Source organism: Merops nubicus, unplaced genomic scaffold (assembly GCF_000691845.1).
Source record: "Merops nubicus isolate BGI_N331 unplaced genomic scaffold, ASM69184v1 scaffold605, whole genome shotgun sequence".
Lineage (NCBI taxonomy): Eukaryota > Metazoa > Chordata > Aves > Coraciiformes > Meropidae > Merops > Merops nubicus.
This window is the reverse complement of record NW_008608726.1, coordinates 3493-30738: the sequence shown is the minus strand read 5'-3', so window position 1 is coordinate 30738 and position 27246 is coordinate 3493. Positions and strand designations below refer to the sequence as shown.

The window sequence follows — 27246 nt, the reverse complement described above, 5'->3', positions numbered from 1 at the left end:
GCTGGGATGAGAAGTGGCATTGGAAGCACCAGCGTTGGGCTGATAGCTGCTGTCCTGAAATTAAATGCCCTGGCCAGACAAAAACTCTTGACTTCCACAGAAGCCACCTGCTTATAGCAATTGGAGTTAGTCATAATGAGCAGGCACATCTGTGAACAATTTAAAAGCTAATTAGAGTGGAAAATAAGTTGCAATGCTACTGCAGACAGATGCAGGTAAGGCTGGAGACAGGGGCTCACTCTTCTAGACAACCAGTTTTGTCCTAGCTCGATTTCACTCAAAATATGTTGTGATCTTTCCACATCTTTCAGTCCAGGTGATTGATTATAAAGAGAAATGATATATTTGAGCTTGGAAATAAAGCACAACCATGTAACTAAAGCATCCAGGTGCTGCAAAAAGCAACAGCAACTTTCTTACAAGATGAACACGCTTTGCTGAGCTTTGGGTTCCCTGAGGAGTTAGGGTGTCCTGAGGGCTGCCTCCAATCACTGTATTTAGAACATGGCACCCAATAAGATTTTGTTAACAGGATTTGTGGGTTGAGAATGATCGAGGGCACAAAGTGTTTCAGGGCCTCTTGTGTGTTTTATCAGCCAAAATGGGAATAAAACTGAGAATGCAGCCTCGGCTCTGAATCCTAACTGACAGGCAGCAGCATGTCAAGGCTCATGGAGAGCATGTCAATCACCTTGAGGAGGCACGTTAGGTTGGGTGCAGGAGTGGAACCAGTTCTGATGGAAGGAGGAGCAAAGGGTGAAACAGGGAGTGCTGCTGAGGAGGGAGGACTGAGAAAGTTGTGAAGAAAACGAGCTGGACTGGAGGTGGCAGGGGAGAGAAGGCAGCAGCCACACAGCCTGCCAAAATCTGGCTTGATGAGACTGGGCTAGTGAACAGATGTTCATTTGCAGGTGACATTCACTGCAGCAGAGACAGGAACACAGAGTGTCTGAACCAAAAGGTCAGGAAAGCATGCAATTACCAGTCAGCCCACAGAAAACAGAACAATTTCGACCAGAAGGGGCAAATGAGAGCCCTGTACATCAGTGGTACTGGCAAAGTGATCAGATCAATCATCTGGAAGATTAAAATAGAGGTTCCTTTAATTCTCTCAAGGATAAGAGCAAAGTCCTAGTTTCTGTAACCCCTTGCTGAGAGCTTCAGAGCTCTCTGTCAGAGCAGGGGAAGGATGTGACTGCAATCTTCTGTAAGGAGAGCAAGGGTTAAATCCTGACAGCCAAGAGCCAGACTGTGGCTGTGCCTTCAGTGCCAGGAGGCATTCCTCCATCCTCTTACCTACCCAGCTTTGAGATCTGGAGTTTAGGCAACAGCTCCTTCTGCAGCATTTCCTGTTAACTAGGCTAGGATGTCAGCACACACCATTTGAGGATCCGAGATCACATCTTGGGAAGTCCATTAAGCTCAGATCCAAAATTTATTGAATGCGTCTGGCCTGAATTTTAAAACCTGTGAAAGCAAATAGAGCTTGTAACATCTAAATTTGCATGATGCTTGCACCCTGAGTTTCAAGAAGACAGCATTAAAAGAACTCCAAGTCTAAAGTTATACTTATGCTAAATATTAGGGGTTTTTTTTAAATTCTGTTTAATTTCATGCCTCAGTATTTTGGTATTGGTTAGGAGCATTCTTAGGAGCAGACAACATTCAAGCTTCAGAGGTTCAGCACTAAAATGATGGTCAAGTCTTTTCTCAGGATTTCTTGCATACAGAACCAGGTGTAACTGAGATATACAAAAGACCTAAATCACTCTTCATTAGAAAAATCATCTACATTTATACAAGGTTTGAACAGATAACGGCTGGTGAGAATTTTTTTCTTCTCTGACTGTAATCTAAGGGAACGGGGGAGACTGCTGAGGGAGCTGGGCTTACTGTGTAAATATTTAAGGTAGTATACTTGACATAGCACCATTTGTTTATGTAACACAAAGGGAAGCTTATCTAGATTTCAAATAATCACAGCCAAAATCCAGTTAGTGGCTATTTCTGTATTGCACAGACCCTGCCCTTACTAGGATATGGAACTAGGGACCCTCTTCCCCTCTCTTTCTGCACAAGCACACATTGAATTTCCATGTGTGTTGCTGCCCTGGGGACCTGTTTGGAACAACGTTTTGAGTCACAGCTGAGAGAGGAGGGTTTGGAGCCTCCTTCACAGCGAGGAGGGGACTCCCCTTGGTAACGCAGCCACAGAACCAACCTGGGTGGAGCTGTGGGTGCCCAGGGCTGGGCCTTGGAGGGTCCCACAGGAATTAAAAACCCCAGGTTTCTTTTCTTCTTGCAGGTAGGATGTTTCAGAGAGAGAAGTGAAGTGCTGCGGCAGGTAACAAAGGTGGCCGGGGTGGCCACGGCAGGAAGACAACAGAGCTGGAGCCACCTCTGTGACAGGGCCTGAACTGAAATAAAAGAGGAAAACAAAAACTAAGAGTGCAGAAGACACCCCTTACAAGCAACCCAACCTAATGCAGGCAATGAGAGACTTGACTATAAAGAGCAGTACTCCGTGGAGAAGCTGCTGGGATGGCACACAGGGATGGTCATTTGCAGGGTGGGAAGCAGAGTGTAGAGTCAAGGGTTTGGGGTCTTTTCTTCCTTATCCTCCACCCCCGCTTCTTTCATAGGTATCTTTAAAACTTACCCATTCCCAAGGGAAGTAATTTTCAGGAAAGAAATGAGCATGGAGAGATACAGTTTTAAGCTGCACATACACATGAATAATTGGTTTGTTAAAACCCCCACCCATGTGCAACATAACCAAGTATTTTATACAAATTCCACATCTTACCCCTCCTTACATAACTGGCAGAGCTGGCAGGATCACAGCAAAAGAGGTCAAGCTGTACCCAGATGAGGGATTAGAGAAGCAGTAGTTTAGAAACAGCTGAAGACATGACAGGGCTGGAATGAAATCGTTAGGTTACTCTGAGGAGCAAGGAGAGGGACAGTGCCAGTGACATGGAACTGTGTCCCTCACCAAAACATGTGTCCTAAAACAAAGGCCCTTTCTCACCTTTGAAACTGCTACAGGGTAAGGAACAGCACAAGGGTGCAAGTACAAACAGCTGGGCAGGTGCAGGCCTGAAGCACAACTGACCAGCAGAGCCCTGCTCTGGAAGAGGATTTCTCTGAAAATGGGAAGGAGCAGGGATAGGAACATCAATGACAGGAGGCAGTTCTGAACAGAGAGGCAACCAGGAAAGTCCTGTTCTTTGACAGGGGGAGAAGCTGTCTGATGGCAGGGCTGAGGCTGCCTCACCTGCTCAGTTTGCTTTACATAGCAGTGCAGGATTTGTCATCGGGCTGCGACTAACCACAAAATCCACCACTCGGATGCATTAAAAGAGGGAGATATTTAGACCAATAAGAGTGTAACACAAAAACCTAAATGCACCTGTTCCACGGAATATGGGGATACAGCTCACAAATGCTTGTGGAATTTTCTGAAATTGAGGATTTCCAAAAATTACAGACAACCCCCCCCACCCAGTAAATACCAGCTACTTAGTGATAACTAATACAGGTGAATAATTTTAATTCTCCCAGACTCCTCTTAAAAAAATACTGCTATTTGCTGGAAGATAATTTGGTAGAATGACAGGGTTTTTTTCCAGATTTGAGAGCAATAGCTTGATATATAGTGTGAGCTAATTATAAAATGTCTTTTTCCTAAGCCCTGGAATTACAGTGACTCAGTCTCTGGCAACATCCCCATTGGTTTCACTGCTTTGCAGTGTTTCTGTACATCTCCAGAGGTAGAATTATCCTGCATACTGTAGCAAATAATAAAATCCCAAGTACAGAGGAGTAAGAATAACCACGATTTTACTGCAAATTATCTGCAAAGCACAAGGGCATAGAGAAGTAAACACTTCTGACACACTTTGGTTGACACATTCATCTTTTGTTTCAGCTTTGTTTCCAGCTCATCCATCAGATTTGTTTTGAGTGATCAAACCAAACATGCTCTTCTCTTAAAACAGCATTTTTCAGACTTACTGCTGTAAAAGAATTCCAGTAAATGCTGCCCAGAAAACCCACTTGGCTACCTCAGCTATCCAACAATATTTTTAATGCTGAAAAGAAGAACATTTTATGAGAAAATTAAATTTTTAAATGTAAAATTCCATCTGGTTGACAAAACTATCTGGAGAGAAGAGGTTCTCTGAGGAGTGGATGGTTGGACACAAGAGTGGACAATCCTACAGTTCAGATTCTCTTTCCAGGTCCCCATCAAAGCCAACCTGGGTGATTTTGGTAGCTGTTACTAAGTGGCTCCCAACAAGTACAATAAGAAATGTATCCATTTAAAAAAAATTCTGCCAAGCTCATTCTAATATTGCACCTGTCAAAAAAAACCCCTTAGATTCTACTGGAATTTGTGCAAACAGCAAAGAAGGGATTTAACCACCCTTTCTCTTCTGCTGTCCTTCAAACTGAAGGTTTGCAGCTCCCTGGGAAGGTCAGACAAGTTCTGCTTTGTGAAGACACACACTGTTGTTGGCCCTTGTTGCATGTGTCTCTCACTACTAATGATGACTGTAAATCTGTTTAACCCCTGCTGAAATAATGGCTTGTTATTGTTGTTCCAGCATCCTTGTGTCTGATCTGTTCAGCCTGATGAAGCAAGAGGTTTCTCAAACACTAGCAGTCTGATGGAGGAGCCAGAAACAAGTGGAGATTTAACTGGGTATTGCTAAATTGACACATTTACAGAGAAATAAAACTCCGGAGTGTATGTGTAGCTGGTATACTTCATGGAATAACAGTAAAAACTAGAACAAAAAGGGAAATGAACTTTTTCTTACCTTATTTCCTTGCATGCAAATGTTTCAAGTTTTTTTCCAACTTTCAGATGTTATGCTAATACAAAATAAGAAATCTGACAGGTTTTGTACAAATTGCAGGAGGTGGAGGCAAGAGCCTGAATTCTCTTACAGAATCTCTTCTTTTAACAGTTTTTTTAACTCTTCTTTTTAACAGTTCTAAGTGTTTGATCTCGTAATCTTAATGATTTTTTTTTACTTCCTAACTAAGCTTGAAATAACAGATACCATTTTGAGAAAACCTGTAAAAGATTAGAAGGCAGGAGAACAGCGTGATGTCTGCCAAGAGGGTGCTTTATTTTTGATTGCTCTTGCAAACACTACACCATATCTCTTATTAAAAAAAAAAAATAATAAAAAAAATCCCAGTTTGGTATAATCAGAATTACTGCATCCTCAACAGCATAAATTTTCATTCAAGGCATTAGGAGACACTTTGGAGCTTATTTTGTCAATAAAGCAGAAATAAAGGGGATTATAGTAAAGTTAGAAATAAAAGAGCTGTGAGGGTTTCTTGGTGATACCACCTTTGGTCCAGAATAGTCCCATGTTATATCATCTTCTTTTTCCAGTGGTATTTTTGAATGCCACAAGAAACTACTTGGAACTTCTATGGAATAATCTGGCTGGCTGATAGACTCATTGCCAGAAAGATAAAACTAGGAAATCAGTGACACACTGGAGACTTTGCCAGTGGCTTGGCAGCAAGTCCACCTTCTCTCTTTTCAGACTTAAGAGTGCTGTGGGATGTCACTGGGTGTCTGTCTGCCTGCACGGCATGCGGGTGGGGAGAGGACCTGAGGAAGCAAGGTCTCCACGTCAAGGAGCAACCACCTGTTAGGATGGGTCTCTGTGTTTCCTGGAACCATCCACACCTTCAGTCTCCACGTGAGATTTTACCCGTTCCCAGGAGATGAGGAGCAGCGGTCGGTGCGCAGTGCGGACAGCTCAGAGCCCATCCCTCACCTCCACGTGCCCAGCGTGGCCACCTGCCTGGCTGAGGTCTCACACAGCTGGGAGACAGAGGTTAGATGCCTGCATCAGCTGCAACTCATCCTATCGTTTCATCAAATTGAAAATGGACTCCTGCCAATGCTGAACGTGGAGGATAATCTGAGAAAATGTGACCCGTGCTGTTTCCTTTTAAATGAGTATTGCTTTTTATTTATAGCTATTATAAGATGAACAGTAAAAGTTAGCTCTGAAAAAAAGTCTTTACATCAATTTATGGAGATTAATTTTTCCTATTTAGGCAAGTCTAGACATTTACAAGAACAATCACTTAAATAAAAATAGAATATAAAGCCTATGTTTAAAACATGGCCTTTATTAATGCTGTCTAGTGAGCTCCATATGTATCTTACATTGAAATAGTTCTGCTTTGCTTAAGAAAAGACAGAAAAAGTGCATTTACAAGAGTACTTTTTCTTTTAATTTTCTGCAAAAATGAAAGGAATTGGAATCACAAGTTGACAAATGTTGTAAAATGAAGTTTCAAGAAACATCAATTTTAGTAATGCTACGCCATCACTAGTGTTTTGTTCTGACCTTCTGCCGGGTGAACCAGAAAATCCTGATATACAGTCTAGAGCATCTATGTTATTACTCTACAGCATATTAAACACAGAAGGAGGGGGTAAGAACCCCTTTCAATGTACAAACATGAATAAAAAAATTGATAAAAAAAATCACTTTTATACATAATGTATAGGCAAACTGCTTTAAATACATGGTTTTGGAAGAGTTATTTACAGGCTGCATCGGTCTGTGGGACAATCCACAGGCGAAGCACACACAGTTGCTTTACTTTGTGGTTGCATCTCAGCTTCGGGAGATGTAAATTCATTCGGCAGCATCGCCAACGTAAGAACTGGTGACAAAAAGTATCTCAAGGGCAACCCAACAAATTTTGTTCCTCAAAATAAGGTTTTGGTACTAGGACTGCCAAAGTTTCCAAATAAAGTCATGGTTGGATCCAGATGCCCGCTTAGAGATTGCTGTTGTGGAGGAGACGTAGACAGACCCATGTGAAATACAGGCGCGGCTACTGGACAGAGCCTCCCTAAGAGCCTTAACTGCTAAGTTATGTTTCAATCCAAAGAGTGAACTAACCTAGAATTTCTTTTTTTTATTTTTTTTTTCCAATTTTATTAATATTTTAAAAAATACATAAAAATACAACATCCAATGTCTGAATAAATATATTTAACAAGTTGCAAGATACCTTATTTTACACAAAAATTTCAGCTTTAGAAATCTTGTTAAATAACTTCACTGTTGTTATATATTTCATTTTTCGTCTTTTTGTAACAAAATAAAAACTCTGAAATTACATAGAAAAAAGACAAAATATTTTTGTCAAGGGATAAGATAGTCCACTGAAAACCTATTCACAATTCCACTGTAAACATTAATAAACATTAAAATATTTGCATAATTGTGTGCTCAAAAATCCTATAAAAAGTGGAAGACTTATTACAACTGTAGTTTTCAGTCAACTACACTTCCTTTCACAATTTATTTTGTCCCATTTACACCTTTAGAACTGGGCACAGCACTGAACACCCACTTTGGCAGTTCTGTATAGCAAGTGCTTCCACAAAGAGGAACTACTCACCCAGAGTTAATGGACAGCTCGCTGAAAGTGCAGCAGTGGCAATTCTGTTTGGGTAACACTCTGATGTCTGCTTGGTGCACTTGCTTTTCTAAGATCTCCCTAGAACACCTGAATGCTTCACTGGACATAAGGTTTCAAATTGGATAAGTGCCCTTTCTCTGCGTTAATAAAAAAAAAAATAATTAAAACCAAACCAAACGAAGACAAACACAATGAGGAGCATGTCACATTGTGCCTACAACCTTCAGTTACCAACGAGCTTAAATCCTCTGAACAGTAAATTAAACCAAAGAAGAGGGGAGGAGGGGAGAACAGGTACAGTCCAGCAGTGGAAGTGTGTACAGAATATACTTGGCAATGTCAAACCAGTTGAGTGCTTTCTGTGGTTGAATTTCAGGATTTATGTCCATGGCAGCAAGTTGCTGGCAAGGCAGAGAAACGTTTATCACCTGCATTCTACAGCAAGCACGTTTTGTGGAGGAGAAGATGATGATGGACTCATTCCAGTGTCTGAAGAAGCAGATGACATGGATGCTCCTGTATGTGACACTGAATATACAGAACAGCAGATCAGCGTTCAGGTTAGCAAAGCACGTCTCAGAATTAAGGTCTCCTTGGTTGTTAGGTTGCTTAAAAGACCTCAAAGCAGCAGCACAGTCACAGAAAATTGATATGGACTTTTTGCCAGTTGCTTTAGCTGCTGTACGGACATGGGCTGGATGAGTAATCTCACCCTTCCTGCATCACAGACCAGCTGAAGAGAGAAGTCAGGGGAGTCACTGCACTGATTGAGAACCTGGACTGGGACTGCACTAGGAGGTCCAAGTTTCTAATACACAGTTGTAAACTAGTCAATGTTTTTGTTAGGTTTAAGTTCTGAAAAGCCACAAATATTCTTTCTAAATATGAATACATACAGATAACACTTTTTTTTTCCAAAATTCTATCACTTAAATTTCAAGTTATGTATTTTCACAAAAATTAACTTCTCATGGGAAGCATAAAGCAAATCTGATAGTTACCTTCTCTGTCCTTCTTTTTTAATCGTTTTCTTCTCCTGTCTATGGTTGCTACTTCAGACTTCAAGGACATGTAGTATTTTCGTATTTCCTGTAGTTTTTCTTGTAAGAAGGAGATCCTTTCAGTGCTGCTCATATTGTCTAGCTCATCTGAAATGTGAGAAGAAAACATAGCTTCATCAAGGTGATTTTAAACAAAGGAACACAATTCTTAGCAGCGTACAGGATGTAGCATGGAAGATAACACACCACAAAAGGCCTAAGCCTAATTTAGAATCCCCAAATTTGCACATTTTTCTTTCAGAACAGATTTTTGTGTAAAGCCCCTCTAATCAAATCACTTAAAGAATCCTTACTGAGCTGAAAACTCCATTTGTATACTCTAGGAGAAGCATTCTGGTGGTGGTGTTTCTCTCTGTGTTTATCCTTCTCTCCATCTTTGATGTGAGGTGAAATCCCTCTTGCAGGTGATCGAGAAATCTTCTGTGGTTTGGATGCATTTATGTGTTTTACAGGAGTACATTTACTGGAACTGTCCAGGACAGGAAGGTCTTCACTGTCACTGCTTTGTCCTGCAGCAAGAGAAATGGATTTGGACTTAAAAAAAACAATCACCTTAACATTTTTTAAATTGTAATTCTAGTCAGAAAAAGTGATTAAGGAAAAACTGTTCCTTCTTGCTCAGTAAAAACCCCAAATGCACACACACAAAAAAAAACCCTGTTTCAGATTCAGTCTAAAATCTTGTAGGGCAGAACATGCACCAAGCTCTGGAGTGAGCTGATTGTGAATGCAGAAGTCAGTAAAAGGCTGACTAGTCCTTCACTTAAAAGGTGAGAATCAATTTTTTTTAAAAGAAGCAATGAAGCAGCTTATTATAAATAAGAGAATTCAGCTTATCAGTGCTCTCATAAAGTCACATATTTTGGGGTTTTAATAGAATGCAGACACTACAATCCCTTTTTATAAGGATTAAAACTGTATTAATATCAGTAGGCAGCATATGATTTCATATATTTACCAAATTGCTTTACACATCCTAAAGGAGCATGAAACATGACTAAAAGCATAAAAGCTTTAACATGTAACAGAAAATTTTAAGCTAATATAGGCAACTATTTTAGATTCCCACAATAATTCCAAATTTTTTTACACAGGCATGTGAAGTATGTCTGAATGTTGTATGTCAGATAATTAACATTTTAGTTTGATACTAAAATTATAACAATGCTGCCATGCGGCCTACACATATTGACTTATTCAATGCAATGATCACCAAAAATGAGCTCAGAAACATAAAAATCCAGACTTGCTATAGAAGTTAAAAAACAGTCACATACTTGAGATAAAAAGAACACAAAATTGCTTTTGCTGAAAAGTTATTCTGTCACATCAAACATTTTCTCCAAACTTCAGTAAAAGCATTTTTACCCATGAGAAACACCTCGCAGGAGAAGCCTCTACTCAGAACAAGCTCCTTTCTGCCAAATTCATAACCCACCCAATATGAAAAAATTGGCTTAATGGTAAATATTCATTAACTGCTAACATACACAGTTATGAAACATTTTTTCATAACAAATTAATTAAAAATAGCCAAGAGACTTCCTGGCTACGCTGCTATCAGGCAGCTGGGAAGTTCTCTGCAGATAACAGCCAATAATCCTAATGAAGAACAAAGAAACCCTCCGACAGGGAACTCCCACCCAGCAGAGGTCACGGGTGATGGTGAGACCGTGGGGCTGTTCAAAGAGTCCCTGTTTACAGGGCATCATGACCCTCCCCCTCCAGCAATGTACCTGTTCCATTCTTTTCATTTTTGGCTGCAGCACTTGTTCTCTTTGGAGTACGCTTTTGTTTTTTTGCCAGTGTTCCACTATTGCTGTCACTGGGTCTTTTTTGACCTAAACGAGAAGAAAAAAGGATGCCCCAAATATTTCTGCTACTAACAAGCTCTCTTCATAAGCAACAAAGGAATTTAAAATCAGAGGATAAAAGGAAGGAACGATTTTTAGCAAAGTGCCTCCAGACTCAAGACGACTCCAGAAGGGGTCGCAGCAGAGGGTGACTTCCCACAGGACACTCACCTTTCTCTCCCATCTCTCTCTCTTGCGCAGCTATGCTACAATTGCTTGACGTGGTACTGGCTTCAAATCCATTAGCAGACTCACTTTCACAGAGCCCTTCTTGGGACTCTTCTGCCACGCTGTCAACCTCGATGGTCATGTCGCTCTCGCTCTTGACGCTGCGCGACTCGTCCTGGCTGAGCGCCAGCGGCGAGGCCGCCGAGAAGCTCCCCTGGACGGTGGGGGGTAAGGCAGACGAGGCTGAATTTGAAGCATTAGGGTCTGGCTTTTCTGATAGCGTGTCTTCACTACTGCTCTTCTCCTTCTCATCCAAGTCATCCAAGTCTACTTCATGGCACAGCAAAGTTTCGGGGCCGATCTGAGGCATGGCATCGTCTTCGTCTTTTAAGGGAGCGTTCTCGTTTTCTTCAGATGGACGTTCGAAGTTCTCATTCCTCAGCTCTTGACCATGCTGGACAGATTCTGCCACCAGGGATGGCATTTCCTCATTTTCAGTTCTGTGGGACTTTTCAGCATTCAGCCCCCTACATTCTTCTGCTCCAGTACATTCATTGGTCCTCTCTTCAGATACAATATTTGGCACTTCCATCTCACTCTCGCGCCGATTTCTCTTCTCGGGCGACGCCTGTTCCAAAGTTTTCCTTTTCAAAAGCTTCTTATCTTTTGTAGAAGGTTCTGTTTCACTTTCAGTAGTGCTGGAAATTTCTTTACAGTCCAAGGAAGATACATCTAATCTTTCAGGTTCTGTAAGAGACTCATTTGCCACCTCTTCTTGGCTTCCTGGTGAAATCTTTGCATTCTCTAAAGCGGCATCTTTTGTCTTGCTCCTTCTCCCTTTTCCTTTAGGTGATTTTTCAGCCTCTCTTTTGATTTCTTCTATTTGTTCCGCTTTATTTCCAAAAATCTGAACAATTTGTTCAATTTCTTCAACTTCCAGTTTCAGTGTTTCTAGTGGCTGTACTTGAGTCCTGTCATTTTCTTTCAATGCATGAGGAATCTTTGGGTTTTCTTCATCTAGCTTCTCATCATGTAGTTTTTCACTTTTTTCCAGTTCTGAAGTTTCCGGAGAAAATTCTTCATTCAAATTCTTTTCAGATGACTCATCTGCTTCACTGTCAGAAGATCCAAAGTCTAAAAAAACAAATTTTAAAAAAGGAAACAGAATCCTAAATCACCAATTGCAATGCAATTTCTTTTTTCAGCCACACACACAAAAAAAAGCTTTCCCCCCTATTTTCTATGGTATTAATTTAGTTTATAAAATCAGTTTACAATACATTATTTCAAACTTAAGCCCTGCATTATTCAGCACACTTATTACAGTTCTTATTTTTACTCAGATTTTTTTATGAAACTACAATAGTGGTAGTACTACCAGTGTTCAAGAAGCATCTGCAGGATGCCCTTAGTCATACAGTTCAGTTTTAGGTAGTCCTGTGAGGAGCATGAGTTGGACTCGATGATCCTTATGAATCCCTTCCAACTTGAGATACTCTTTGATTCTACTACTACTATTTCCCAATTAAGCCAGTATAAAGAAATTACAGTTTATAGTAGCAAAAACAGTTTCAGCAATTCCCATGATCTGGTATCTCTGTGTGGATACTTCCTCCCCCAACTCACATTACAAAAACCCAACCCAGGGCTCCTCCTCCCCATGCATCCCTCAAACAGAAAGAGCAACCCAAAAACAAACCCCCAAACCCTTCCAAACCACAACATGGACATTTCATTGCTCAACTATGGTACGAATTGCACACTGTCTACAGAGCAAACACTGTTACATTACCAGGAGATTATTCAGGGACCTGCACTAAAAAGGAGACAGTGATTCACTTCAGTTCTTGTTCGTAGAGGCTTAGAAATACCAAAAATATTGCTGCCGTTTTTGTATAATTAACAACTCTGCTGGATGATGTAATATTGAGGACTTAATTACCACAACAAAGACCATCATTATACCACTAGATTTGGTCTGTTCAAGATCAGGACTGAAAGGCTCTGGCTGAGGAACATGGAATGACTTGCACAGTCGTTTCCACGCCATAGCTCTTCTGTGAGTAAACTGTGCTCCTCAGCAGTGTCAGCTCAGCTACTTCCTCAATAAAATTCACAGGGAGGGGGGAAAAAAAAGTAAAAAAAATATTAAAAAAATAAAAATAAAACCTCTTTACAAAAAGGTACTAAAAAAACCCCTGAAAGCATACACAGGACTGAGATCACTCACCGTTTGATCCTCTATCAGAATCAAACATTCCTGAGCTACGTCTCGTCTGCCTGCGAGGTGTTGCTAAAATCAAAATTGAAAGTATTAATTTTTATGGAGCAGAAACTGTGCCAAACGTTTGTTGTACTGCTTGCACACCGCCTGGCTAATCAGGACTTTAAGGCTGCTGACAGCACTGTGCTCTCTGAAGCTGTCATTAACGCACAGCATTACATCACTGTTTACATGCACTTCCATGCCAGACCACGAGTGCACCAGATGTACCTTCTGTTCCATTTGGTAAGGGTGAGGAATCTGACAAGTTGTTCCTTGCACTCCTGGCTCCCGATTTACCTTCGCTATTGGGCGTTTTGGGTAAACCACACGACGTGTTTGATGGAAGGGTGGATTTCAGAGGGGGTCGCCCACGCTTTGATTTTTGCTTCTCCTCATCCTTCTTCTCATCCTTTTCACCATCTTCTTTGTTCTGAGGGGAAAACAAGGAATTTTTATTAACACCTTTCACTGCTGATCATCAAACCTTCTCTTCTTTTGCTCTATGCTTCTATTAAAAAGTCTAGACTGTGGACCAAATAACTTTCTTTTTTAATAAGGAACAGTGATAGTCATTTAAGTGTCGTGCTACAATAAACTTATTGAAATAACCATTACTTTTGTTTTTTTCTTCTGTTTTCTCTTTGGTCCTCCTTTGTCCACAGGCCAGATAATCCGATCAGCTTTCACCCACTCATCATATCTAAAAGTGAGTAACAACATACTGTTATCACTACGTAGGAAAAAAAAGTTGTTTGCAATATGAAGATTAAGAGACTGAGTTACAGAAAGTATCTTTTAAGAAACACACACGCAGTATCTGGCATGAGAAAGATGAATTACGTATTGAGCTCATAAAAAATTTGATGGGGTGATGGAACTGAAGTGCAATTTCCCTGTGTCTTGTTAGCAAAGCACTGGAAAACAGGGGACTGAGTCAGGTATAAAGTTTGTCCATTATTTCATGTAATATATAAGACAGTTTGCACCACACCATGCCTCAACAGTACCTTTAGCAAAAAAAAAAAAAAAAAAAAAGACCAAATTTGAAAGTTTTTAAATTACAGCAGCGAACCAGATGAGATTCTGACAAGCACAAATACCCTACTAGTGCTCCTCAAAATCTCCCACGTTATTAATAAGGTCAAGGGAAACATGTAAGTATTTGGGGAGCACCCCCCAACATATAAACTTGATGTTACCACACAAAGAATTTGCTTAGTTTACTTAGAAATGTGTAGAATTGGAACATCTCAAGTTATATCCTGGAAGTGCTTTATTTTAAAAAATGATCAATTTTGTGATTTTTTTGTCTACATAATCACAATGCTCTTAAGAGCAACAATAAAAAAAAAAAGCCATTTCTACAGCATTATTGAATATAATGTATGGCGGCCAAGAGAAGCATCTGATGAATTCTTTTTTTGTAGTTCTTTGTTGCTTGGCCCTCTCCACATGTAATAATCAGTTAACATTCAACACAAGAGTAAATTTTGTTGCCAAAATTTCAGTGCTTGATACACTGCACTGTAGACGTCTTCACTAATATCAACGACTCCCTTAAATAAAAAAAGTCTGACAGTGCTAACACGAGCTGACACAATGAATTGCAGGGATACTCCTGTGAGGGGTGAGGATCACTCACTGTAAACTGAGTGGAAACTTGGCAACACCCAAGGAAGTCCATGCTGAAATTTCAAGCAATAGTGTCATACCACGAGCAAAATTACTAACACTGAAAAGCATTACAGAGAGTCAGGCCCTGTTATCGTGTGGATAATTCAATTCAGAGCCAAGTCACTGATCATCTTTCTTTTTTTTTTTTTTTTTAAAATAATTCATTTGCAAATAACCCCTTTAGCAAAGACAGGAAAGGCATTTTGTTATCCTCACCTTACATTCCAGCCGTAATAATGAACTAAATATAAAACTTCTCCATCATCAATCTCTGTGCTTTTAATACTGGCTTCATAGATTTTCTGAGTCTTTCCACGACCGTATTTTACTTTCACTTTGGTTCCAGTCAGGCAGGGCTCTGTATCCTCCTCATCCTCTTCACCTTCTGACTCTCCTTTGTTCTCAATTTCCTCCCTGTAGTAAAGTGTATTTAAAATGCCCACTAATTAGCAACAATCAATGTTTTACCATTTAACTAGCATAGGCAAGCTACTACAAAAGGAAAAGGCTGCAAGGAAAGGATTTTGTTTTCTTCATCCTGAACTGTCTCTGAAGGTAGATTGGATGCAGTTTTTTAAAAATCAAACTGAATAGGATGCTAGGGATAGCCAGAAAAATGATAATTTAAACACAATTTATTAGGTATATGAGTATTTTGATAATACAAAAAGAAGTTGACTCTGTTTGGCTCCAAAATAAGACAGGAGGAACTAACTTTAGTTTTTGAAGTAGACTGGATTCTGACACATTTTAAAAATCCTTGTTCTATGTTTTGCTTAATAGGATACAGCTCACACTGATAACAGTGCACAAATTTGGACCTCCATCACAGGGATCTTTGCATGAATGCACTATTCCATTTTTAAAGTTGATTACAACAGTGTTTAACCAAAAATTTAAGAAGTGTCTACACAGCTCTTACTAGCTGTATCTACCTCTTCTTACAGCTATATCTAATATTTAAACATTTTAACATATTTTCAAGAATTACTATCTAACTTATTTTTACCTACACTTCTCTCCTTATTTTAGGGTGAATTTAGTGTAACAGAAGTTAAACTAAAGTTATATTTAACATCACAGAAGTTAAAACTCCAGAAAAGTCAACAAGAAAGAAATAGATTAAGAAGGCTTAAGCGGGTGAGAGACTGCCCTCAACCACAGCCAAAGTTAGCTAAGAGAGGTCTGCTCTGGTAATAAACTAGTCACCTGGTCACAGCTGTACCCAGAACTATAAAGCCAAGTGAACTTGTCAAGTTTAGCCTCCAAATGCTATTTTCCCTTTGCCCTTCCACATGTCTCCATCTCCTCTTCTACCTCTAGGCTCCATTTAAACTCCATCCTTCCTTCTTCATTGCCTTATGAGCTGACTCACTTTCCTTCCTGCCCACCACACGTCAGATAACAACCAAAGCAAGCTGTAGGTTCACCAGCCACCACTAAACACTTAAAAGCATGAGAGAAGAGGAGCTCTTTTTTCCACTTATCTTTCAACTGCCCAGAAAAGTCTGCCCAAATTGTTGCTGACCATCCATACAGCACCTGGCATGCTGAGAACCTGGTCTACTTGGTGTCCATACCTAGTGGTGTCACAAAACACCAACACAACCTCAGCAAGCCCTCCAAGAAAATGAAGGTGAAAATTACTGCCTGGCACCTACTGAAAAAAGATGTTTCCTTAAAGTACAACAGACTAGAAGCTTGAAATAAAAATTTCCCTTTCCTGTCTGGCTGAGTGAATTAGGTCCCTGATTTCTACGTTTTAGCTGGCAAGATTTCCAAGTCTGTGGAAAGCCCTGCTGGAGTAAGGCTCAATCATGACACTCAGGTACTTGTAAGAAGGTGACACATGCTCATGTTTACCTCTCCCTCTGCCTCTCTTCCTCTTCATCTGACTCTTTGTCAGAATCCTCCTGTTTTTTGATTTTTTTCTCCTTTTGCTTTGGTGTAATTTTTCTCCCTAGTGGAGTTTCATTTTCTTTCTTTTCTGCATTCTCAGGTGTTTCCTCTAGATCTTTGTTTTCTTTGTTACTGTCTTTTAGTTTGTCTGGTGTTTTATCCTCTTCACTATCTTTTTTAGCAGGGGTTGCATCACGGGCAAGTCTTCTTCGTCCCTAGAACAGAAATAAGATGAGTTTAATGACTCCTCTCTACTGCTCTCTGTATAGCCTCTCCAAACCTCAGTGAAAAGTGAAACATACTGTTCCTGTGCATAAGAAAGGCTGGAGATCACACCAAAATGCAAAATATTCTAAAATCTCAAGAGAATAGCTTAAATTCTTGTTATAGAATCACAGAATCATTTTGTTTGGAAGAGACCTTTAAGATCACCAAGTCCAACTGTTAACCCAGCACTGCCAGGTCACCACCAATCCATGTCCCTCAGCACCACATCTACACAGCTTTGAAACCCCTCTAGGGATGGGGCATTCACCACCCTGGGCAGCCTGAGCCAGGCCTTGACAACCCTTTGAGAGAAGAAAGTTTACCTCATGTCCAACCAAAGCCTTCCCTGGCACAACCTGAGGCTGTTTCCTCTGTTCTGTGCTCATTACTTAGGAGAACAGACCAACCCCCACCTGGCTCCAACGTCCTTTCAGGGAGTTGTGGAGAGCCTCTCCTGAACCTCCCTTTCTCCAGGCTAAATAGCCCCAGGTCCCTCAGCCACTCCTCACAAGACCTGGGCTCTAGACCCTTCACCAGCTTCATTGTCCTTCTCTGGACACACTCCAGAACCTCAGTGTCCTTCTTGGAGTGAGGGGCCCAAAACTGATCCAGCATTTGAGATGCAGCCTCAGCAGTTCTGAGTACACGGGGACAATCCGTGCCCTAGTCCTGCTGGCCACACTAGTGCTGGTCCAGGCCAGGATGCTGGTGGCCTTCTTGGCCACCTAGGCACACTGCTGGCTCATGTTCAGCCGGCTATAGACCAATACCCCCAGGTCCCTGGAAGTCTTATTTAAGCCTTGTTATATCAGGCCTGGTGCCCTGATAGAAAGGGCCAAACTGCCTCACTCCACTACAGAAATAGCATTGATTAGTGTGTTTGTATAGGACCACTGAGAGAAGGCATCTTCCTTTCAGCATCTTCAATCCCAACAGCCACCTGCTGATTTCACAGAAGAGAAACTTTTCAGCTTTAGAAAAACTATCACATTTATGAAAGGTACTTTGAGTAGCCAGACAATTCAGTGCTGACTGAAACTATCTACAACTGTTTCTTGCTGATCCAGTAAATGTTTATCAAGTTATTATTAAATGCCTCTTGATATAGTCATTGCTTTTTAATCAGAGCACTTAAAATACATTATCAACGCAAGAATAATTATTTGGAGGCCATCCAAAGATGGCAGTCACGAAGGCACCATAATAATTAAAATCCACAGTATTATAGTGGTAAATACTTTGGAAAAATAATCATTAATAAATAGATCGCTCGTGCCTGGATTAATAAAGTAATAAAATCCATAACCAAATAATCTTTAATTATTAACAAATTAACATAGACAGCCAGGGATATGACAAAAAAAATTCTTCCACTTCTTTATCGTCTCACCATTTTTTCTCCAAAACCAATAGATAAATGAACAAACTAACAAGAAAGCAAACGTCATGCCAGGGAGTTCATCAAGGCTGACAAAGCTTGGAAAAATCACTTGCAGTTAGCTAGAAATACAACACATAATGGAAATCTAAACTTGGGTTCACACTACATCTTTTCATCTATTCATTTAAAAGGCCATATACTTGCTTGAAAAGGTGGTTTGTGCAAGAAGTACTTTAATTATATTTTAGTTGAACAGAAGCCTTATAACTTCCATCATTTTAAAAGCAGCAATTCATCATCCTTCAGTAACCATGTTCTATTAAGGAAGGTAAAATGTCCTTTAAACAGAGTTAACAGGGGTGCTGCAGAGTCACATTCAAATACCTTAAAAATATTCTTTTATTCTCCATCAGATTCAGGATCTACTACCTGATGGATGACTAGTCTTATCTACATAGCTACTAGTACAACCCTCACCTCTGCAGCATTCAAAGACAAAGGAAAACAAAACTTAAATCATTCTCCCTCTATTTTTGTCTATATACTCTAAAACTGAAGTCTTTCTTTTATTAAAAGAAGAAATAACTATGATAAAAACCAACTCAGAGAAATGAGCCTCCCTGTGATTCTCAAAGCTGTGTCAGTCCCTTGACAGTCCTCCAGCTCCCACATGCCTGTGGAAACCCTCAGCCACAACCAAGCCTGTCCTGCTGAGTGTCACTGTCCTGAGGACATACAGCTCTCCCTAGCTCTCAGGCCACCCCTGAATCAGTACATGCCTGTCATCCAGCACAGCCTCAGCAAATCCCATGGATCACTTAGAGGGTGAAGAAATAAAACTGATTCTATTCACAGGTAGAACATAATAAACAGTTAATACCAACCCTGCCCTACACTTGTCCCTACAAGGGAAAACTCATTATGTAAACTGTTCACAATACAAAGGGGTTTTGTTAAGTACTAAATAGAATTCAGTTCAAACCACTTACCCTAGGGGATCTTAGTTCTATTTCTTCTTTTTCACTTTCACTGCTGGAATAATTTTCTTCTGCTTCTTTTTTAACTTCTGTTGGGGGCATTTTTTGTTCCTCTTTTACACTTTCCTCCATTGGTTCCACGTGTTTCTGTATATCTTCTACTACTTTTGGTTCATTGTGATGGATGGTCCTGAACTGAATGTTTGCAGAACGGCAGTACTCTTCAAAACCATAAAGATACCTAGAGATACAAATGAAGTTTCATTCATATTTAACGTTTTATTTTCTGTTTATTGAAGTGCATAAACCCTACGTTCCTGCTCACAGAAAAGCAAGAGGAGGAGTAACTTCTGGAAAAATGAAACACAACACAAAACACACTTCAATAAACAAAAAATAAGAAGTCGGAGAAGATTTCAAAATTAAATATTTCATTTTTGAAATAAAACAATTCTGCCCACAAGCCAAATGGTGAGAAAGAATACACAGAGGTGCTTCCCACAAATATAACTTCATCCCTGTCCAATTAAAAATTTGTGACAGTAAACCTAACAAGATGTACACTGTTCTGCCAAGGCACAATGACAGCTACAATCAGCCTGATATGAGGATATGGGCATCCAAACAAGTTACCACATGGTAACAAATTGCCATGCAGCAGCTTGTCCTCTGGTAACTGCCTGTGTGCACACACTAATCCAGTCACAGTTGAGAGAAATCCAAACTAGCTTATTCCTGAAAGAATAAATATGCAAGTTACAACAGAGTAGCATGTGTCCAGACAACGTAATTATTTCCACTGTAACAGCAACCTAGCACATACTTACCAAATACCTTTTGTACTATAAGTACTCTTTTCTATAAAATACAGACCTTAAACATGGGCCCAGTTCAAATCCCACTGAAGATAGTCTGAATATTTTCATCTTCATCAACATTAACATGAGATGAGTCATTGGTCATCTCTATTCAACCAGCCAAATTTCCTTAGGTTCGAGTCAAGAGACTTCCCTTTTACTCAAAAAGCCCAATTGTTTCTTGTCAAACTTCCAGGAGAATAACTAATAAAAATAATCTTTATTTAGAAAATGAGCTTGAAAAGTGTCATTCCTAAAAGGCTTCCATTTCAAAATTAAAACACAACTGAAAACCAGGGGGCAGAATAAAAAGATATATGTATTCTTTAATTACAAGCAGTGTTCTGCTACATAATTCTGTCATGTCCACCATAGCAATGTACCAGTTATGCCCCAAACCCATTATTTTACGGATTCCACAAAGATGATATTTAAATCCACAATTGGATACATGTCTATCTCTGTCAGTGATTTTCAGGAAGTTGAACAAACTGGTATAAAATTCTCCTCACTGCATGCAGCATCTACAGACTTCGACGAGCATCCAACTGTGGACAGAGCCTGTTCTTAACTACCATGAACTGCAAAGCTGAATTTCCCAAAACCTTCTTCTATAAATTTCACTGTAGTACTCTGAAATTGCACCATCACATGCTGAAAATGAATGCTTCCTGGTATGAAAATGAGTGGAATTCTAATGTATTAGAGGAACAGGAACTTAAGCAGCCCTGAGCACTCCCCTCCTCTCCTCCACTGTTTCAACCCTCGGCACTGGAAAATGCTCAGAACTGCTCATTAACTGAAGAATGTCAACTCCTATTTCACTAAACTATCAAGGATTGCTTGAATATTGCACGTTACTAAAAAACATCAAAACCAAAAACATTTTCACCATTACACAACACAAGAACTTACTTTCTATAAGCAGTTTTTACATTGTAAGAAGCAGCCGAGTTCAAAATAGGAATGCCAAGGTCCATATAAATTTGCTTCCATACAGCACCACTCTCAATCTTTAGGGAGGGAAGAAAGAACAACAGATTAAAAAGGAAGTTTTCAGGTTTTGTTAAGCAAGAACATTAAGGAATAGTATCTAACACAGTGAGAAGCCACAGCTTTTAAGACTGGGCATATTTAGTTCAGGAAACATCTAACACTTACATTGTCACACCCACCCTGCTGATATACCAGTCTAAAAAGTTTGAAGAGATTAAGGTCCTTGTAGCCCAGAACAGGTGGTTTATTGATAGGAGTACCTAAATAAAACAAAACCAGAAATAAGAGATTATCAAAAAGAACAGTAGCAAACTGCTTCTTCCATTCCTTGAGCATTTTTTTAGCACTTTAAGATCTGTATTTAATAGTTCTAAGATATGTCACAAGTCAGTCATTTTCAAGCTCCAACTAAGGATTCACCCTGTTTTGAAAGCATCACTCATTTCTGGGGGGTTTATCAACATGCTGGCACCAGCTGCTTGACAACTATGATTTCATGACCTCTTTTTTGGATCTCTGCAATAATGCCCGTCCAGTTGGCTGCATCCCACTGTTCCTCTCTTGAGGAGATGGAGGGACAGACAGAATTGCAACAAGCTCTACAGGTTAAAGAACCCCGAGATACAGCAGTGTGCAGAGATTAACTCAAAAACCAGTGAACTGAAAAGAATGGGGTAGAAGCAGAAACGCTGAGTTAGAAGAAGATATGCAGGAAAATTGTCAGAATGTGAAGAAGCACAAAGACCTAATAGGACATGAATATTTGGGACAGTTCTGGGAAAAAGACTGAACTCAAATTGGATCCGTGGCAATGACATACAGAACAATAACTAATTGCAAAAGGAGAAGCTAAAAGCCACTGAGGGCAAGTGGTTGCATACGTAGACAGCGTTCCTCCCAACAAGGAGGAGTATCAGATCTCTTCCCTAATGCTTCTCCTCTCCCTCCATGCAATTATATTTGGAACCATTAAAATAATTTTATAGAACTTTGGGAATACTGTCATGATTACATGAATCAAAACATTTGTATTGAGAGAATAGAATGTAGAACAAATCTGGTGGGAATATAAATCTTGCTATAAGGACAGGGGAAAAAAATAAAAAGCATTAGACAGGCAGAGGGCAAGACCTAGTCCTGAAACAGTCCTGTACATTACTCAGTCAATGTCCTAGCTTCAGGAACAGTTTCTGGACTGGGTCGTCAAACTCAGCACACAAATTCTTCCTTTTGCCTCCAAGGCCCTGACACGATCCCTACTTGGTCTGTAGTCTGACAGTTCTTAAGAAACGGAGTAAGGAAGGAACATAACAGAAAAGGGGAAAGAATCAGATCACTAGAAAAGAATTAAAATTGTGGATTAGTCCATCAGCAGAGGGATTTCCCTCCCCCACATCCCCCAAATAGCCTCTTATTCCCACAAGGCAGGTTACTCTCCTGTAATATTATACACAGGAGGCCTCAAAATTATATTGTATGAACTCCAGTACAGTTTTCTGTAGCACAATCAATCAGTTTCTAAACCATTGGCAATATTGGACAGACTTGGAACTGTTCTTTTACAGTTCCGTGGTCCAGAACACAGCTTGTTAATAGTGATGCAGAGCCTCTTGGGCAAAGGTAAATTGATTGCCTGCTCTCTCCCTCCCAGATTTGAAAGACAAGAAAAAAAAAAAGAGGGGGAGCACTGAGACACTACATGCACTTGACATTTCACTCTTATCTCTAATTATTTAAAATTCAAGTAAATCAATCAAAATGCTGCACTATATGCTATGGAAATATCATTCAGGTAACTACTGTCAAGCTAAAAAAAAATAAAAAGACAATAGTTGCACTTGCAAAATATCTCCATTAATACTATTGCAGGATTAACACAGTATTTGAATTGAAACAGTGAGCTCATTAGTAAAATGAATACAACAAATATACTCTAAAAGATAAAACTCTTTCCAGGCTTAAATATATTTATAAAAAAAAAAAAAAAAGAGTGGTGGAGGTGTGTGTGTGGCCAGGGAACAGAAACCCTTCCATTTTAGTGCCAGGCTCATCACAACTGCCACTGTGCATGGCTGATACAACAACAGCCCTCCCAAGTCAGCAGGTGGATCAGATCCTGCTCTACACAGCACATGCACTTCCAACACATGTCTTACACCAGGACTTTGCCTGTGCCAGCTTATTACAGTCTTACCTGGCTCTGTAAAGAAAGACATCTAAAATAAACTATTTTCTTGTTCTAACTACAGGACAAAGCAGAATCTTTTTAGCTGTCTCTTCAGGTGAGACAGGCTGATATATCTGCATGTGATTAAGATAGTTCTGCAAGGAGACTTGAAGCTGGCACATCTCCCACTCTCTGCTGGTTGAATTTCACCATCCATGAATAGTCTCCTCAGGTTCCAGCCCGAGACTAACAGTAGCAGAATTCCCAGCCAGGGCTGTCACAACAAGAAGTCAACTAAGAGCTTATTTAACAGGGATTGTTAACATCAAAAAGGTTTTCTGAAAGCAAAACAAACCCAAAACACCTCAGGGAGAGTTTGAGCTTCCTTTGTGTGCTGGGCTTCAAAGTACTGCAAGCAGAGGTGCTACACCTGAAAATGGGTAAAAGTGGTTTTCCTTGCACCAGACTAGCCGTTATCTTTTTTCACTGACATGAGAATAACATCCATTAGATTTAAAAACACTTTTAAAAAGTAATTTAAAAAGTGGACTAGAGATTTAATAATTTTTTTTTTTAAATATTAAAAATAAATAATAATTCAGTGTTACCTCTGTCTTCCATAAACTTGTAAAGCTGTTGGAGGAAGTTGTCCCTCTCTTCAGGATCAAGCTCTTCCTCAGGCTGTGAAAACAAATGCAGTCATAATGAAAACACAAAATATGCAAAGAAAGAATTCATTTGTGCAAAAGCCTACCAGCGAGAATTAACCCCAAACCACTTCCCATTTGGCTGCACCAGGGGAATGGTGAAACACGCAGAAATCAGAATTTGCTCAGGAGGCTGAAGCATGCACCTCAGGAGGAGAAAAACAAAATGCAGGTCAAGGAAAGCCTCCTCAATCCCCGACAGACAGAACGTGTGACCCTCAAAACAAAAACGCTAACACACAGAAAAGGTCTGTTACAAGACTGAAGCAGCCCACAGGTAATGGAGGGGTTTTGGTTTGGTTTTTGTGTTTTGTTTGGTTGGGGTTTCTTGTTTTGTTTAACTCCTCTTCCTTACCCCAAGTACAGTAATGGTTTCAGAACAATCTTTCCTCCAGCCTTTCCTGGGTTTGATGCTCCAGACGTTACTCATTTTGTGATTAAGCTTCAAAGCTCAATTTCAGCTCAAATTTCGAAACATTTTTACAGTCACTTCCATAATTCCCTGAACACGCATTTTTGGAACTTATTATTAAAAATCTCTTAGTTTTATCTTTACAACTTAAATCCTCAGAGCTTCACACTTACAAACTTTACAGTAAGCAGTACACAGTGGAAATAAAGATTTGATTTTATTCAGGTGGAAACCATGAAGATAAAGTACAGTTATTACGGGCAGGGAAATAATATCTACGTGTATTTCATGGAATTCTGAGATGCTAACAGAGACCAGGAGGAGGGAAATAAATAAATAAATATTTTCCCTGCAATGCTTTACGCATGCCACATTCTTCCTGCCAGCCTGGCAACCAGAGGGATTGCTGGTAAGGCAGTTTGCACAAGGGAGACTGCAGCTGTCTTGAAGGAAAGATGTACAGTACATGTCAAAAAAAAATGAACCCAAGTCTTACCATTACATTATTAAAAATAACAGAAAAGTCTCAGGCAGTTCCAGAAGGAAACCAGAATAGCAATTTCAATTCCAGTTGTATCTGCATTCTGTACACTTTAACCTTCAAGGCAGGGAGACAGGCAGGGAAATGTAAATGTATGTGCTACTGCCTTGTTAACCAGAACACAATCTGCCCAGCATCAGAATGAATTTCAGCCCTGCCTGCTTCAGTGAATTCTGAGCTTTGGAGCCCAGCTGGGATCACCTACAATCAGGCAGAGACAATATCTGCTTCTTATTTTCCTATATTTTTTTTCTTGGGAAATAATTGAAAGAAATTAGATGAATAAACAAAACATCAGTATATATCATCAGTATTTGCTCATGCTGTATATTATAGGAATTATACAAAGAGAAACAGTTATCTATAGAATTAGTATGTTCTTCCAGGTTAGCAAATGACTTATTGCTATAGAAACCACTGCTTTTTTCTCTCCATCTAGACTGCAAACCAACTTCAAGATCGAGAAATTTCTACCATCCACTGTGATGTTTACTGATTCAAGGCAACACAATTCCAAGTAGGCAAACTAAATATATCTAAATAACAGTAAACACTTAGAAATACTCCTGAATGGCTGAATTCAAACAATTTCTTTTATGTGGGCATAACGCCAAACCAGAACTGTAGGTCAGAAGAGCAGAAACATAGGTTAGAAATAGCACTCGTGCAGCCAGAATGTTAACCACTTCACTGATACTATTTTCAGCTGAAGTGAAAAGTAAAGATGAAAAGCTTTTACATGCTAATAAGAGTGGGCATAAAACCTGACTGTAACATTCATCCACCTATGAGGGACATCCTAAGCCCTGCCCCTGCTCCTCTCTGTTGACAGTGTATGAGCTAGGCTGGCATCCCTTGACAGAGTCTGACCTGTGGCTGGTACCAACCCCAGAAGGCTGGAGCATCTCTCCTGCGAGGCCAGGCTGAGGGAGCTGGGGTTGTTCAGCCTGCAGAACAGAAGACTCCAGAGAGACCTTCTGGTGGCCCTCCAGTACCTGAAGAGCCCAGGAAAGCTGTGGAAGGACTGGTTACAAGGCCATGTAGTGATAGGTCAAAGGGCAATGATTTTACACTAGAGCAGCATAGACTTACATTAGACATTAGGAAGAAGCTCTTTACTTCTGGACATATTGACATCCCAGGAGTGTCTACGGCTTTGCATTAGAGTTTTATTTAAACACATCAACCATCATCTCCTCTGCTGTACCAGCAGCCTTAAAATCTGCACCCAAAGTCAAGAAACCCCCTGAGAAATGTTGATGCCGCAACCTGCGATCACCATCAGTGAGGGACCGGAGAGCTAAAATTCCTCCCAGCACCTCTTTCCAGCAGGCACCTGGGCGACACTGCTGCCCTCCAAAATTCACGTCCCACATCCAGACACTTATGCCCATTTCAGACTGGGCATAAATAAGTTTTGCAGCGACAACTGTTCAAATCCAGTTGCTTTTAAAGTTGAAATTTTAGGGTTTTGAGTTTTTTTTCTTCCTTTCTGACAAGCAGGTCACAGCAGTTAGAGAACATTGTAACAGTAAAACAATTAAATCAACAACGAAGGTAGGATCTCTGTGTTAGAGACACAGCCCTTTCCCAGCTCAATTTCTTATTGCCTTCAAGTAATACAAACAACATACAAGTATTTTGTAAAATTCTTTTGAGACTAACAACCAGCAATTAAGCACAACATAAAACCCACAGAAACTTGTAGAAAGCTTGTAACTGGTTTTGCTTCATTTGGTTTCAAGCCACTTTATTCACCATGAGTTTTGCTTTTGCCTTTAGTGTGATTTTAAAGACCATAGCTCTGTTATTCTCAGTCACCATTTGCTCAACAGAAATATGTTAAAGCTTCTGTGGATGCTATCCTGGAGAGCTGGGTGGGAATGCAAGGGATGAAATAGTTCCTTTTACAACACAAAGACTGAATCTCTCCTTACCAGGCTGTACACCATACACTCAATCCACATGGGGCTAAGGTACCAGGGACAGATCTTTCTCTGACATTATTAATAGACTGACAGCACCATAAAATCTCATGTGAAACAAATGGAAGCTAAGAGGAAGACCGAGTACAGGATTTGGAGTTCAGAAGATTATAGGAACAAGACAAGCTGCCAGAATTAGAATTACCATGATTTTGTTGCTTCAGAGTATTGAAATGTGTTTTCATTGCTCACACATTTGCTTGTGTTTGAATGCTAATTGAGGATATGAAAAGAATTAAACTGATTGCAACACGTAAACAGCTTTACAGCACCTGGAGATGAGAGTGGTCTTAAAATGTTCATTTCTACCAATGAGACCCAGGAATCCAACCATCCTCAACAGTGACTCGTGCCAGAGCTGTGCCTCAGTTTGCAGCTTCCTTGCCCCTCTTTGAGGAATGTTCTGAGGATGTTTGTTAGCATAAATTAGTGAGCAATAAAGCTTTTGTAAAGAACATGTGTGCATGGAATGGTGCAGGCCATGCTTCTGAGTAGCCAGAACTCCTACAGACATATGCATGAGAAGGATGATTAGCTAAGCAACCTCCAGCTA

The 27246-nt window shown here is 40.1% G+C and overlaps 1 protein-coding gene across 1 annotated transcript; it reads right to left on the bottom strand.

Moving 5' to 3' along the window:
- Positions 1–6013: 6013 nt before the first annotated feature.
- Positions 6014–23729, bottom strand: ARID4A (AT rich interactive domain 4A (RBP1-like); the record flags this gene model as incomplete). Its single annotated transcript, XM_008940313.1, has 13 exons — positions 6014–8010; positions 8484–8630; positions 8837–9052; positions 10280–10384; positions 10568–11698; positions 13059–13260; positions 13446–13530; positions 14721–14918; positions 16368–16618; positions 19041–19269; positions 20801–20898; positions 21047–21141; positions 23657–23729. Coding segments are annotated over 13 exons (2934 nt in total), but the record flags the coding sequence as incomplete, so codon positions are not given.
- Between the last annotated feature and the right edge of the window lie 3517 nt (positions 23730–27246).